Here is a 16,515-nt window from a genome sequence, read left to right as displayed (position 1 = left end):
AAAACAAATAGCAAAGCTGCTAAAAAAGTTCCCCAACAAAAATTACTCTAGTCAGTAATCCCTGGTATTGGTTTGTTTGCTTATCTTTCTCATTGGCCAAACCAAACCGTTCCCAAATAATTGCGTCATACTATTGTTGTTTTTAAGGAGTGCATTTTCGGGAAAGATTTAGGAAACCCCAAAATAATCTTGTTTGATTCAAAAATAAAACTTTTTATTGGAAAACATTTCTAAAACCCAACTTGGCCAACTAAGGTTCTGGAAAATCAGCTCTCTTACAAGTATTCAAAGTGCTACAGCTGCTATGGGAACAACTGCTTACAATACAAGTATTTCGTCTCGCTTCCTTTCAAGCTTATATGTATGAAGTAGTGGTCAGAATGTACCTCAAATTGCATTATGAAAACCTTATTACTGAGTTATTCCAATATTACCACATGGAAAGTAAAAGTATAGTGAAGAAGGATTATCCACGAATAAACTGATCAAGAAATTCTTTTATCAGTTTGGAAGATGGCATGAATTGATGGATTATCTTCAAAATTTCAGCTCCAATGAGATCTATTATGGTCTAACGGCAAGCGCCAAGCCTGCACTATATCAAATTTAAGCAGTGTAATGTAGGAGGTTGTAACATCATGAGAGATGCAAGCTGTAAAATTTTGTATAATTTGCTCAAGAAATAAACCCTCTGTTGTATAACCGAAACCTTGATATTGAATAACTTTACTTCAATTGAGATGGACTTTTTTGGGGGGGGAACAACAGGAACACACTTATTCTTGGACACCAAACATCAAAAACTTATAAATAATAGTACTCTTTTCATGCCTGCCAACAGCGCATGAGAGAGGAGTCTAATTGTTAAGGCAAACACCACAGTTCAGTCACATGTATGGTTGAATAAATGAAAGCAACGCAGCAGCACGTCCTTGTTAAAGAAGCATGTCGATGATTTTGATGTCCGAGAAACCTTAATCCATAAGATAGTGATTCCAAAATTCTTTTTGTGCCCACAAATCTCCAACACTCATACAGGTTGGTAAGAGCAGTACTCAAAGATCAGGAACAGCTTTGTCATCAAAATTGTTCCTTTTTCCAGATCCTGCCAGGTACACGCCACATGCTGATTTTAACTAAGAAGACTCTTCTCATTCATCCTCATTTCATCCTTGCCAATTTGTAGGGAGCCAATTGCAAGACACAGAGTCCTCAACTCTCTCAATCATCTACTACTCTTCACTACACTAACTAAAATCAGCAGTAAATCTCTTAAACCAGCTTTCCACCTTTCACGCCTCAATCCGCATAATGAGCAAAACAAATGGGCTTGCTTTACTTTCAGAGTTTTTCCTGTCTCTGACTTTTCTTTTAATTCGGCCTGGACGGACAGCAATTGCTCCTTCAGTAGCACGGCTAGAATTTGGAAAACATTTCCACCTATTCAACCAGTTATTCGAGAAGAATACTAAAGGAAAATCCACCTGGACTGCAGAACATCATGCAGCGGGCATCCTCCTGTATCCTTTACTGTCAACTTTCTAGCAAACAATAGCGTCCACCATGTGCTTGTGTTGACGAAGTTCAGAAAACACTCACCTGAGAAGGGAAGCACCAAGAAAACGAAAAACTAGTCAATGTTTAGATTTCTAACTCTGAAAACTCCCTACGTGCACATGAGACACAACCACTTAATTCAAAATTTGAATTGCGCTTTACAGCTTCCACCTGTCCCGTTTGCTCTGTTATCTCAGGCCTCTTCTCTGAAGCTATGCAAAGTCCAGACAGTCCGGCTTCTTCTTCATCTTGCCGGACATATCTAACTAGCGCCGGAGCTTCAATCCACACAATGAGTCTGTAGATTGAACAGGGTCGTCTTGGGTAAACGTTTTGATATGTTACTAAGGTTGGTTTTACGAACGTAATAAACTACCTATACTAGTCTTGGGATTAAACTTGTTTATTTTCCTTTTTTAATCAATTATGCTCTAAAAAGAAGTTTTCAATATTAGATGTCGCTAGAAACTTTATTTCACTTAACATCCATCATCAACTTGTGGAAAATGGTTCCTGCAGTGATCATATGGTGCATTTGGAAAGAAAGAAATCAGCTGTTTTGAACTCCAACTCTTGTTTTGAAGGCTAAAATTTTGATGCATCTTTTCATGGAGTTAACTTCGTAATGTAAATAATATTTGACTTTTTTGGATTTTGTAAGCTCCTTCAAATTTTTGTTAGGGTCATCTGCCATTGTCCAGAAGTCGACTTCTTTTGCAATTATTGTGTATCTTCTGGATTCTGAATGAATGAAATCTACCTTTACTTTCTTTTTAGATGACCGAGAAATCCATCTGGGCCAACCCTTAGGATCAACTGGAGCCTTTGAAACTCATGGGTAATGGGCCCGCGCCTCTATCCTTCTTCACTTAAATACCAGACTTAACTTACACAGCACAAGGCTCAAACCTATGACTCTAGTTCCTCAGCCTTTGACACTTGAACTATGCCAGAGGCAAATGAAATCTATCTTTACCCGATCAAAAAAACTTTTATTTCCACTTAACAATCACTTCAACCAAGCAACCCTTTTTTGAAGGATCGCAGCTAAATGATCATGGTTATCTTTACCAGTTTGAATATGAGAGAAGCAAGACTATTAAGAAGAGTTAGGGTAATCAGATGTTAAATAGAATATGGAAATGGAAGCTTTGAAAGGGAAGATAAGGACTTCAGTTTTGAATTATTGATGGAAATTTACGAAACCAATGCGAAAATAGTTGAGTTTTACTGAAGTCAACAAAGAAAGGTTTTAAAAGATCTCAGTAGCAAAGATTCATATAGCTGATGCCAACTTAGTCATGATTGAGGCGTAGTTGTTGATGTTGTTCAGTAGTGAAGTAACAACCTGCATGTGAGCTACTAAGTCAATCGGTATAATTTCTCGGTAAGAATTGTTTTCTGGTTAACATTTTTATAACGTAAGTTCAATAGCTCATTCCTCTATTTAATGGGATTCACCACTTCAAGTCAACAAAAGGGACCCACATTGATTTTTTGTCTTCATTCCTTCATTAATTTGAGATAGTGATGTCCTGTTAAAGAGAAGAACTAGTGAAATTTACCCTGATTTACCTTCTCCTTTTTCAATTAGAAACTACCATTGTCAGTTGATGACATGACGGGTCTTAAACAATTGTCCCACCCAAACTTTCCTGTAAGAGAGCTAGATTTTCTCAGGACTGAAAAGTTAGAAACTGAAAGCAAAACAGGCTTACCTTCTCCACAAGCTCTTGAATAGTATTTCCTGTTAGCATGGTGAAAAGAATCCATTGTACACTTTCCTCTTTTTTCCAAGAAGCTTGGCCAGTTTGTTTACCATTGTGACCTGTATATGAAAATTCAACCTCCTTCAACAAAAATTGGTGGCCAATTACCTTAAGGAGACCTAATTCAGAAAAAAGCCAACAAGAGGGATATTCACACCATTGAAAGCCGCATAACAAGAATTAACAAAGAAGATGCAGATCAGACTTTGGGTTCTGGGGATATCAAAACCAAAAATGTATCAGAGTGCATCTCTAGTACAATATTGACAAACATATGACTATTGACAGCTTTAGATGAGTTCAAATATAGCAACAAAACTCGCATGACAACCATAACACTTTATTTTCAGCATCACTGCAGAACCAAATAACAAAAAAGGGTGTAATAGCTATAACACCAAGCTCAATCTCACACGAGGCATGTATCATCCGCAAGATACGTACTTGATTGGCCAAATATGGGTTAAAAACTAAGTTGCTCCGACACATTACTTTAGGTGCCCCACCTGTGTCAACATGACACTAGTATGGGTGCGGGTATGGGATCCGTACCGGATCTGGTCAAACAATTTTGGGTACTTTGACCATAGCAGACAGAAAATTTCGGGACGAGATACAATTTGATTCACAAAATCATAACCAAAACTAGGGTACATTTGAAGAAAATAGCATACTTTATCTAGGAAGTCAATCCTTTACTTATCTACAACTTGAAAATAAAAAAAAATCCACACTTTACAAGCTATACGTAAGTATTCCACAAAATTTCTCATAATTTAGAGATTTTATATTTATATGTTTTCGAATTATTTTTAGTCGGATCCCCGCACCCGTATCCGTACTAGGACCCATATCCCCAAACCGTAGAATTTACATCTCGAAGGATCCGACCTCTAGATCCGCACCCGTATCAGACAACCGCACCCGTGTCCGAGGAACTTAGGTTAAAAACCTATAGAGAGGCATGTACAAGCCACAAGAATTGTTGCACCACATGGTTTTCATTTGAGGTGCTATAGACATATCCATTTAAGTCCCTAGATTTAAGGCATCAGCAGAAGATTTGTGTGCCATTATCATAATTAAACGATCAAGTGAATACACTTATACTAAAGGTTCTAATGGCAAAATTATACCTAGTTCCTTAGCGATAATTGTGCTAAAAACATATGTTAGCAATACGGAGGCAATTCAGTCAATTGATAATGATGTTTCTTCGTTTTGTTATACATTTTAGCAACTATATATTCACAGAATGATGAATAAAATCATGACACTTGGATAGCCATCTGTCTATTATAATGCTGCTGTTCACTAACTTAAGGTAGCATGACTCACAGAAAACATGCCATTGACTTTATCCTTTGCAAGTGGATCCATTGCCACCCTTCGAGTTTAATATAAAGGTTCACTAACTCCCAAACCTCTCGTCGTGGAAGTTTCTTCTGAAAGATAGGTTCCAGGTATTACCTTCTCTGCATTGCCTGACAGTAGCATGAGTGGATCAAGATCCCAACTAAATTAGGCTGTTTTAGCTGGGTGACACTAACAGGAGGTTGCCATAAATGAAATCCTAGCTAATAGAGGATTCTATCTAACCAGCATGCAACATGTGTCTCCAACACTCTGAGGATATTTGCCATCTTTTCTTACAGTGCCACACTGCAAGGAACATGGAGCATGTTCTACAGCCTTCGTGGGGTGCACTGGGCAATGGCAGTGCTGTCAAAGGCGAAAAGTGTTAAGAAGCGGTCCAGGTCTATCGGGGCTTTTAAGCGCAATCAAAGTGTGGGCTTTAGTTAAAAAATGCTCAACAAAGAAAAAAATAAAAATATGTGTAGTCAAGAAAAAATTCATTTGCAATGATTTCCTTAACAGTTAATGTATCTTTTCCAATCACATTTATTGTTTAGTACCACTTCTTCAAGATAGAACTTATGGGCAATGAAACCCACACTTTAGTGCCTTGCCTACATTGAAACGCAACCTAAGTGAAGCGAAGTGCCTACTGAGCTTCAAGGCTTAAGTGCACCTTAAATGAGCCCTTGACAACATTGCGATGCCTTACGGTGTTAGATATGCTTCCAGATGCTGAGGAGAGGGGAACCTGGAAAGTAAACAAATCATTTGGGAACTTTGGCAGATAGTAGCATGCATATTTTGCTGCATATGGAATAATAAGAACCGAAGACGTTTTGAAGGAGTCTTAACCCCTTTCCACGAGCTTAATACTAGATGCATCTTGAACTTTTTTGTTGTTGTAATCTTCAATCTGTAAATAGTTTTAATGAGTTTTGTGACTTTGTTAGCTCCTTAGAATGCATATAGGGGATTCAGTGTAAAAGGAGCTGACCAATTTTTTGCTCACTTATGTAAATTTTGCATCTACTGGATGCACTCAATTACAACAACAACAACAATAAATTTTGAACTATCAATGAAACCTCTAATTTACAACAACAACAACACAACAATATACCCAGTATACCCCCACAGTGTGGGGTATGGGAGGGTAATGTATATGTAGAGGTAGAGAGGATGTTTCAAGGCATTTTTCACGTCAAGTTGGCGAATGGGCCAATTTCGTGAGATGGCAACTACTAGAACTGAATTTAGTAATCCAGAATGGTAAAGAAAACCATAATGGACTAAATTGATGAGAGGCATCCTTTCTTTAAGCGGTCCATATCTTGGCCACCACATCATTTTGAACTATTCACGGCTCAAGGGAAGCAATTCACATCAGGAAACCTCTAATTTACTGATAAAAAAAATAAATAAGGAAACAACTATAAGTGCCTTCAGTAATCAACTTTCCTCTGCAGTAGAGGCTCTGACTAAAATCTGGAGTGATACACTTATACTAAACTTTTAACCAAATTTTGATAAATACTGCCTCTATCATTCTACTGTCAGAATTGGAACTCCTAAGTCCTAAGATCATTACCTAATGATTTTTTCACCTACTGTTTCATAAGCATCACTTCTTTACAAATTGCAACTGTTCACCCACACGCACACATTTGCGGATTCAAAATAGTAACTTATTCTCATTTCATGGATTTCTTTTCATTTGAGCTGTGAGGCGAAAAGAGCAAGGTCCGTGTCAACAACATTTTTACCAGAGTGAAACTCCAGGTTCCACTTTTAGTTCCTTGTTGATGCACAACTAATACAAAATATTTTCAATACTCAAACTAACTGCAATCAAACAGAATGTGTGCGCATCTGAGAGAGAGGGAGGGATGGATGGATGGATGGATGGAGAACGAAAATGGTATGTTCCTTTTTTGTCTTATAATTTTAATCATTAATTTACAAATCCATATCAGTGGATAAATGTTGCTAGTCAATAATAAGTTTCCAGAGAAAAAGCACGCAAACCTTGGGTGACTTAGGCATTTCCCTGAGAAGAACAGAAGGTCTACTGAGTTCTGAGAGCTGCAAGTCCAATAGAAATTTGCCCATGGGAAGGATTCAGAGCAAGTCAACCTGAAATTCCAACTTCCAAGTAAACCATCTTTAAATCAAAAATAATTAAAAGGCAATCATTAGTTCCTCGGATTATGTTTGTTTGGAGCAGATGCAGAATATTTCTATTTTCCAGGACACATTTTGCAATTTCAACTATTTAATTTAGAATATTAGATGATACAGAATTATGCAAATACTCATATTTGACAAATAAGCACTCCCCAATATGCAAATAAATGTAGAAACATACAAGAAAGATGTCAACACATAGGTGTTCTATCCGAAACATGCAAAAAGACATAACAGATGGGTGTTCGGAGATACAAACCACTTCTGATATGGTGCAGCCTATGAGTTGATTGCATTTATTAGAGTCTGCGATAAATCTCTGTCAAGTGTAAAACCCTTCTCCATCATTTGATCCCAAACTGCACAAGCCACTGAGAGGTTCTTCTCCTGTACGAGGCCTCCAATAATCAATTTGAAGGTGATTTCATCTGGATCCAAAGCTCTAGCTTGCATATCTTCATAAAGACGCAGAGCTTCATTTACTCTAGAAGCCTTGCAAAATCCGCTGATTAGTGCATTATACGAGATAACATCAGCCCCAACACCCTGTTCCACCATATCATGGAAAATGCTCTGAGCCATCCCTATTTTACCTGTCTTGCACAGGTTATCTATAATAGAAGTGTAGAGTATACGATCTGGAAAACGGCCCATGCTGATCATCTGATCAAAAAGTGCCTTGGCTACACTGGAATTGCCTTCCTTTAGAGAAGCTTCTATAAGAATTGTAAAAGTTACAACATCAGGAACAATTCCTTTTTGCTCCATCTCCTCGAAGAGATTGTATGCCCTCTTATTGCAGTCTGTCTTGCAGAGCGCTCTAATAATAGTATTATAAGATACAACATCTACCAAGCCTTTGGCCTCCATCTTGTGGGTCATTAGCTTATAAGCCTTATCCAATCTATTGGCTTTGCAGAGACCTTTAAGAAGCTGGTTATAGCTGTAACAATCAGGTTCCAACCCATTTCCTTCCATCTTCTCTATCAACTTCTCCGCCTCTTCCAACATAAGCTCCTTACAACAATAATTCAAGAACACATTATAAGTAACTAAATCTGGTTCACACCCATTTCTCCTCATGAACGTTTTAATTGCTTGTGCTTTGTCAATCCTACCAGCTCCACAAAACCCATGTATCAGCACATTGTATATTTCCGTGTTGAATTTGACTTGACCCCTTAGAATACCTAAAGTCAGCTCATAAGCCAAATCAACCTTACCACTCCCACACAAGCCGAAAACAAGAGCTTTACAAGCCTTATTGTCTGGAATTAATCCTTTCCTAATCATTGCATGCCACATTTCAACAGCATTATCGAAGCGTCCAATCCTACACAGCCCACTAATAAGAATGGTATAACTCACAACATCAGGCTCTTTCCCTTTCGCTCCCATTACTCTAAACAACTCCAAAGCAATTTCAACCAAATGTTCACTGCACAAAAGATTCAAATACGTATTATAAGCCCAAAAATCAGGGACTATACCAAGCATATCCATGTCATTAAGAAGCCTATGAATAAGATCAAAGTTCTTAACTTTACACAAACCACAAATGAATCTTGAATATGTCAATGAATTTAAGGAAAACCCCATAGGCTTCATTTCATGATAGTAGCATTCTGCTAAATCAAAACGCGAGTTACGAATCAAAACGCCAATTATTCTGTTGTAATCAATGCTGAAAACTCTGCAGTCTGACTGAGTCATTTCGTCGAACACCTGGAGTGCTTCGTTCACTAGGCCGGTCTTCACGTAATATGACATGCGGGCACGGTATATGAGTCGATGCTTACCAAGAGTTCTATACATATCAATGTGGATTCCTCAGAAGCGAAAGCATAGCATCGCTTCCTTGAGCTCAAAGGCGCCAATATATGTTGAAATATTAGTCTTAAGTGCATAAAAATATTTGTTTTACTTCATACCTTAATTGGCTTTAATTGCATTGCACTTCAGGCAAAAAAAAAAAATCATCAACTTCAGATGATAAGTCCGAAGTTGATCCTAAATAGGGTAGACTTGTAATTTTTTGTGCAAAGTGGGGGAATGAGGTTTCAGCGACGGAAAAGATTGGCAGGGGAGAAAGGGATTTGGGGGCCCAAATCCAAAGTCCAAATTCTGGAGACGAAAGACGACGAGTTCAAAACTTTAACTACACTGCAACGCAAAGGATCAACTTTCTATAATGGACTCTGATGCGGGCTTTATGCTTCTCTAGCATCGGTGTGATTTGCAAAAATGTACAAATTTCAGGGGCCGCCTGTTTAATTTATATCCATTTTTTTAAGAAAAGTTTAATTAATATCCAAAGTACAGATAACTTCGGACCGTTTTCTTCTCTTTTTCCTCCCTCTTTTTCTTCTTCTTTTTCTTTTTCGTCGTCGTTGTGAAAACAAAAGTGATTGTGGATTTACATGATGTTTGTGAGCATATTTTAAGGTGTTTTATGGTATTTTTATAGTAGTGCGCTGATAGGGCGCTCCTTTCTTTACTACTTGCTTACCGTAAAATGGATAACAATTGAATTTATACGTAGTTTTAAAGATATGTGGATTGATTCAACATAAATGGTCAAGAATGTTAGATAAGCGAATTTAAGATAAAATAAATAACCAAACCAGTTGTGACGTTGAGTCTAGGCTCGGATCCAAGTTTAACAATTGTTCTGCCCTCGATTCGGAGCTAAACGTGTATGAAGTGCTATGATTAAAATAAGAACCTTTTAATAACTAGAAAGTAGAGAAACAGTTTTGTAATGCCTTGGTATGCATGTTACAGTGTGTCCATTGAATAAGAAACTTTCCCTTTATATAGTAGGGGAGTATTACCCTTAATACAGTTCTAAAAAAGGTAAAAATTCTTCTTGTACATCAATTACTAATATGCTACCGACATCGGGCAAGATCTGCGCCGTGATATCCGATTGGGTGCAGATATCACAACCCTCTGTTAGTTGTGTGCAACAGTTTATAGTGCTTTCTGAGGTCATGGAGCTCATACCAGGTTCGGGGATGTTGTCTTATCGGGTCCAGTGATGAGTCCTCCATTCGGGCCTTAGTACGAGAAGTTCCCTGCTTCGATTTCGATCTTATGTAGTCATGTCTTTGCTTCGTTTGTCCCACTGGGAAATCGGGGTGCTCATTAGTCCCGGTTTTACCCGTATACAGGTAGTCCCCTCATTTTCCAAAGAGTAGGTTTGTCGAAATGATGAAAAATGATAGATGAACCCCGGTTCCTTCCTTCGCACATTACAACCGGGATGGCGGATAAGACGAAATGTCCCATCAGTCGTATTGTTCTGACTTTGGACACGTGTCATTAAATGGCTGGTTACCTCCGAATGTGTCGCTAACTTCCCCCTATTAAAGCTTCGCCCCCCTTCACTTTCTTCACTTTATACTCCTGGATTTTACCTTCGAACTCCACAAAGACTTTTGACTTTCTCAAATCTCCATATCTCATTTCATGAACCTTCATACCTTCATCTTTAACCCCAAATCTTCATACATTTTCTGTGATTTTCAACCCAGGACCTCATATCTTCACTTTTATACTTCAAATATTCATACACATCCTTCAAATCTTCATACACCGTCTTCAAATATTCATATATTTTCTAGGTTTAAGATGGCCAAGACTTCTAAATCAGTCCCTCAGCAGGCTGCCTCTTTATCTTCTCACCCGGCTACGGATGCCAAGGTGGTTGCTCCCGAGGCAACTGCCCCCGAGGCCGCCCCTGAGCACCCCACGAAAATCTTTATACCCGGGGGTTGCTCAATCATAGACGACTTCAAAGTCGACAAGGCCTCATTCAAACAGGAGCAGGGTGAAGAAGCATGGAGATACTTATGCTCCATTACTGAATATGTCCTAAATGTGAAGGCAAGGATGTAGTAATCCCCGGGCCCAAAGACGATATTACTACCCACATTGAGGGGTACTCGAATGTTTACACTTACCTCTTCATGTTGGGCCCGGTAGACCCGATAGTTTTGGCCTTCTGCAAGAGATACAAGGTGTGCCTTGGGCAAATTCACTCGTCTCTTTGGAGGATTATGATCCTCCTACATTATTTTGTGAACAACAATATTCTCGGTCCACCCTCAACCACCTACTCTGTCTATATAGTCCCCGAATCTTCTGAGGGGGACTAATCAAACTCACTTGCCGGGCCAGCAAGCTCCCTTTTCGAGCATCGATGATGATCGAGATCGAGGCTAGCAAGGGCGCTTCGTTCGGGTAAAAAGAGGATTTGATCCCTTCCTAATTCCCACCATTTCTCGATAAGTGGAATGCATCTAGTAAGTGTAGCCATTTCTTAAGTGTCAAGTTTCCATTGTTTCCTTTCTCACCATCAGTATTCGTAATCGTACAGCGGTTGCTCGGGTTCCCAATGCGGCCCCCCAACTCAAGGAGTGGATCAAAGGCATCTGCAAGCAGTTGTCGTACTTTGAGCGCTCGTGGCGCAAGCTTTCGAAAGATCGACGGGAGGCACGTTCTCATGGTAACGTTCTTCTTCAAATAGATATTACTATGCTCTAAACTTATATAATGCTAATCTCTCATCTTTATTTTGTAGGTTTGCCTAAGACCATCGAACTTAGACCGTTGGAAGGGGACAGATATGTGTCCTTGTCCATTAATCCTTCCGTTATAGAGCAACCACGAGTTGCTGCGGAGGAGAAGAAGAGAAAAAGAAAATCCTTGGGCTCAAGCGAAGAGGACCATGCGAAGATAAACAAGGTGGGCACATCGAGTCTCTTCAACGAGGCTCAGGCTCAACAGACACTGAACCGGGTAATGCATCAATACTCCTTTGTGGATTCCACTTAGGTTTCACTACTTTTACTGTTTTTGTGTCTTTGCAAGACTCGGTGTTTCATTGCGAGATCTTCCTCAGGTACCGCTCCTAGATCAACTAGCTCGAGTTCGAGTTTAAGGAGCAGGCTCAAAAGAAGGATATGTACAAGCTCGTCAGTGAGCAACAAGACGGAGCTATCAAGGACCTTTAGGCCGAGCTGACAGGGCTCAGAACGAAGCTTTGGACCTGAGGGGGGAACATGCCGACCTGGTCGAATAGGTAAAGGTCTTTGAAGTTAAAGATGAGAAGCTAGTCATTGTGACTAACGACAAAACCTCGCAGGTCTAACAGAAGATCGACCAGATTGACCAACTCCAAATCGAGATGAACGAGGTCCAAGCCATGCCGGATGGGTGGAAAAGCAAAATGGACCTGCTGGCTTCGGAGAAGGAAACCGCTAAGGCGGAGCTCGCATTGGTTAAGAACAAACTCCGGGTGGCGAAACAAAGCTGACAATTGGTCTCAGTTGAACGATGGTCTTTGAGCACAGCTGAGCTCGGCCAGTGCAGAGCGGTACGCCATCGGTAGAGAATACGAGGCACTGAAGTCCAAGTTGGATACAACCTCCGCCAATGCCAATGAAATGGTGGCCCAATACAAGGCCAATGTGGAGGCAGTCGAGGCCGTCTGAAGGTAAAGTCTAAATATATGAAGCGGCTATCCCGAAGAGACACCCTCGAGGAGATCCACGCCTGAGGTTTTGACCTGTCGGCTGAAATAGAGGAAGCCAAAAAATACGAGGCCGAGACGAAGAAGCTTCAAAAGCCTGAAGGTGCCAAAGGCTCTGAGGATTTCGAGGGCTCGGAAGGTGCAAACGGCTCTAGCGATGAGTCGAACCCTGGCTAAGATTAGGCATAGATGCCTTAGTACTCTTTTAGTTTTTATCTTATATACATTTTTATTTATTTTGAGGCCATTTTTGTTGGGCCTTTTGTAAGTATATTCCGGAATATAAAAATTTTCCTTTCTAGCAATTTCGAGTCTTTACGTTTTTAGCATCTTTTCATAATTTCTATTCTTGCAGTGTTTCGAATGCTTTAGCATATAATCAAATGTAATTATAGAGCATTGTTTTTCAGAGGTCCAAATGGAGCTCGACTTCGATATAACTTTGTTTGCTCGAGGCTTTGAAAGCTCGATGTGACCAGAAGTTTTTTCAAGATGCTTAAGTGATTTCAGACGATGCTTTTGCCGAAGGTAACCTTTCTGTAGGTTTTGAATTTTATAAAGTCCTTACTTTCAATTATGAGCTTCAAACGTCTCTGAGCCATTTTTTGGGTGGTCGTAGCCTTTTGTTTTTGAGCACCGCCTAATAGGTTTGGTGCTCTGGGGATTTGGTAGCCCGATTTATCCAAACTTTTTTCGGACGATAATCCCCGAGTATGGGTAGATCTTGGGCTTAATAATCCCCGAATAGGGGTATCCCTTGGGCTCGATGGTCCCCGAATAAGTGTAGCCCTTGGGCTCTTACGGGTTTTAAGAGGCAAGAAAATGCGTAATAGTAAGGCAGAACTTTCTTTCATTTCAATGTGTAAAGTACATGATAAAATTTTGTATAACGGATAAGGTGGGCTATGTGGTCATGGTTCTTATAACCTTTTGACCCTTACAATGTATCCTAACCACCGAGCCTTAGCTATTCAAGTATGAATTGTCCTTCTTTCCTTGCCAAGAACCTTAACCGAGGGTGATGTCCCCCAATATCTGAGGTCAAGCTTAAGAGAGATCAGATACTGTTGATTCGCCCATCGACTCTGATTTGAGACCGGCCTTAGAATCTAAGTTAGCACGATTTACTGTTTTCTCATTAAAAACCTTGCCGAAAATCTTTTTTGGGACAAAACCGGTTCAAGGGAAAAAGAGTGCAACGCATGTTTTTAGACCTAACAACCACATTCATCCTTGTCTGTTGCTTGCAAGTGTTAGTCCGAATCATGATATTATCAAAGAGTAATTGAGATCGTACCTTAGCAGTAGTACCGCTTTAAGTGTGTCATGTTCCAATTGTTCGGTAGTTGCACACCTTTTCCTGCTTTGAGCTTGTACGAGCCTTTGCCACTAATTCCGATGACTCGATATAGTCTTTCCTAATTTGGTCCCAGATTCCCCTCATTCGGGTTTCCGAGTGTATAATGTTACTTTCCTCAATACCAAATTGCCGATCTTGAAGTGTTGGAGGTTGGATCTTTGGTTGTAGTATCTTTTTATATGTTGTTTCTAGGCGGCCAACCGGACTAGGGTGGCCTTATGCCTTTCATCCAATAGTTCCAGGCTCGTGATCATGGCCTCGCCATTCGACTCTTCGGTCACATATTGGAAACGGAGGCTCGGTTCTCCCACTTCGACTGGTATTAGGGCTTTGGCACTGTAGATCAATGAAAATGGGGTGGCTCCAGTACTAGATTTTGAGGTCGTACGGTCTCACAGAACTTCAGTCAAGATTTCCTTCCATTTTCCTTTGGCGTCGGTCAACCTTTTTTTCCAAGTTTTGGAGTATGGTCTTGTTCGTAGATTCTGCCTGTCCATTTCTACTTGGGTGGTAAGGTGTTGATAGTATCTTCTTAATCTTGTGTTCTTCGAAGAACTTACTTACCTTGCTACCAATGAATTGTTTCCCATTATCGCAAACGATTTTGGACAGTATGCTGAATCGAAATATTATATGGTCCCATATGAAGTCAATGACTTCTTTTTCCCGAACATTCTCGAACGCTTGAGCTTCAATCTATTTGGAAAAATAATCGGTCATGAACAGTATAAATTGAGCCTTACCGGGCACCCACGACAGGGGACCGACGATGTCCATTCCCTATTTCATAAATGGCCATAGGGACAAGACCGAATGGAGTATCTCTCCCAGTTCATGGATCATCGGTGCATGTCTCTGGCAGCCATCGCATTTTCATACAAAATCCATCGCGTCCTTCTCCATTTCAGTCCAATAATAGTCGGCCTTGATTAATTTTTGAACCAAAGATTCCGCCCCCGAATGATTCCCGCAAGTGCCTTCGTGAACTTCTCTCAAGGCATATTCGATGTCTCCCGACCCCAAGATATCTAACGGGCCGTCCAATTCTCTTCTGAACAAAGTCCCTTCGGCCAAGCTAAATCTAGCAGGCTTCGTACGTAGAGCTCTCGATTCTTTGGGGTCCGAAGGCAATTTTCCAGTCTTCAAGTAATATATGTACTTGTTCCTCCAATCCCAAGTCAAACTTGTTGAGTTTACTTCGACGTGGCCTTCTTCTATCACCGACTTCATGAGTTGTACTACTGTTCCCGAGCTGAACTCATTGATATCGACCGATGACCCTAAATTGGCCAGAACATCGGCCTTATTGTTCTGATCTCGGGGCAGGTGTTGTAGGGTCCATTCCCTGAATTGATGTAGTGTTACCTGCAATTTGTCCAAGTACCTCCACATCTGTTTCTCTTTTACTTCAAACATTCCATTAACTTGATTTACTACAATGAGGGAGTTGCACTTAGCTTCGATCACCTCGGCCTCAAGACTTTTAGCTAATTCTAGACCTCCAATCATAGCCTCATACTCGACTTCATTATTAGTAAATTTTACAGTTCTAATAGATTGCCTAATTATACACCCCGTAGGTGATTTCAACACGATACCGAGTCCAGACCCTTTTGCATGCGAGGCGTCGTCCGTAAAAAGGTTCAAGATTCCCGAGGAATTCCGCAAGGCTAACAGTAATTCATTTACAACTTCGGGTATTAAGGTCGGCGTAAAGTCGAGGACGAAGTCTGCCAAAATTTGTGATTTGATCACGGTTCGGGGTCGATATTCAATTTCATACCCGCTGATTTCAACGGCCAATTTGGCCAAACGGCCCGAGATTTCAGGTTTGTGCATGACGTTCCTCAGTGAGCAAGAGGATACGATACATATGGGGTTGCATTGAAAGTACGATTTTAACTTCCTAGAGGCGCTTAGCAAAGCGAGCGTCAATTTTTCCAAGTGAGGAAACCTTGTTTCCGCCTCACCTAGAGTTCTATGACATAGTAAATAGGAAATTACGTACCTTCCTCTTCCCGAACTAAGACTCCACTTACTGCCACCTCGGATACCGCCAAACAAAGGTACAACTACTCATCTGCCCTCGGAGTGTGGAGCAAGGGTGGACTTGATAGGTGCCATTTGGGTTCTTCTAAAGCTTGCTGAAACTCCGGAGTCCAGAGGAAGTTATTCTTCTTCTTTAATAGTGAGAAGAACCGATGGCTTTTATCCGAGGATCTCGATATGAATTGGCCTAGGGTGGCTATGCACCCGGTCAACCTTTGAACGACCTTAACGTTATCCACCATGGTGATGTCTTCTATGGCTTTGATTTTGTCGATATTGATCTCGATTTCCCAGTTAGATACCATGAACCCAAGGAATTTTCATGATCCAACCCTGAATGCGCATTTATCCAAGTTCAGCTTTATATTGTATTTCTTCGATATGTTGAAGGTTTCATTCAAATGTTCCAAATGGTCCTCTTCTCGCATGGACTTAACTAACATATTGTCAATATAAAATTCCATTGATTTTCCTATTTGTTCTTCGAATCCGGTTTACTAGGTGTTGATAGGTGGCACCGATGTTCTTTAATCAGAATGGCATTACATTATAACAATATGTACCGAATTTGGTGATAAAAGAAGTTTTTTCCTGATTGTCAGAGTTCATCCGAATTTGGTTGTACCTGTAAGCACGTGATTTTTGCTTCACGAGCAATCACTCCAAAAGGAAAACAAAAATAGTGATAAATGGCCTCACTG

General features: G+C 40.3%; 1 protein-coding gene across 3 annotated transcripts; it reads right to left on the bottom strand.

Annotated features, from left to right (window-relative positions):
* Positions 1–694: 694 nt before the first annotated feature.
* On the bottom strand, positions 695–8,756 carry LOC107777054 (uncharacterized). 3 transcript variants are annotated; one of them, XM_016597016.2, is made up of 4 exons: positions 7,129–8,756; positions 6,711–6,818; positions 3,276–3,385; positions 695–1,599 (listed from the first exon to the last, which is right to left on the bottom strand). In XM_016597016.2, exon 1 carries the CDS (start codon positions 8,682–8,684, stop codon positions 7,149–7,151), a length of 1,536 nt encoding a protein of 511 aa, XP_016452502.1. In that variant the 5' UTR covers positions 8,685–8,756; the 3' UTR covers positions 695–1,599; positions 3,276–3,385; positions 6,711–6,818; positions 7,129–7,148. The 3 variants fall into 3 exon arrangements, with proteins under 3 accessions (XP_016452502.1, XP_075089264.1, XP_075089265.1); XM_075233163.1 differs by lacking the exon at positions 695–1,599 and having other exon boundaries at positions 3,328–3,445; XM_075233164.1 differs by lacking the exons at positions 695–1,599; positions 3,276–3,385 and adding an exon at positions 5,411–5,433.
* Between the last annotated feature and the right edge of the window lie 7,759 nt (positions 8,757–16,515).

The sequence above is a fragment of the Nicotiana tabacum genome, chromosome 16, assembly GCF_000715075.1.
Source record: "Nicotiana tabacum cultivar K326 chromosome 16, ASM71507v2, whole genome shotgun sequence".
Lineage (NCBI taxonomy): Eukaryota > Viridiplantae > Streptophyta > Magnoliopsida > Solanales > Solanaceae > Nicotiana > Nicotiana tabacum.
Note: the sequence above shows the minus strand (reverse complement) of the source record. Positions and strands in the feature narration are given on the sequence as shown.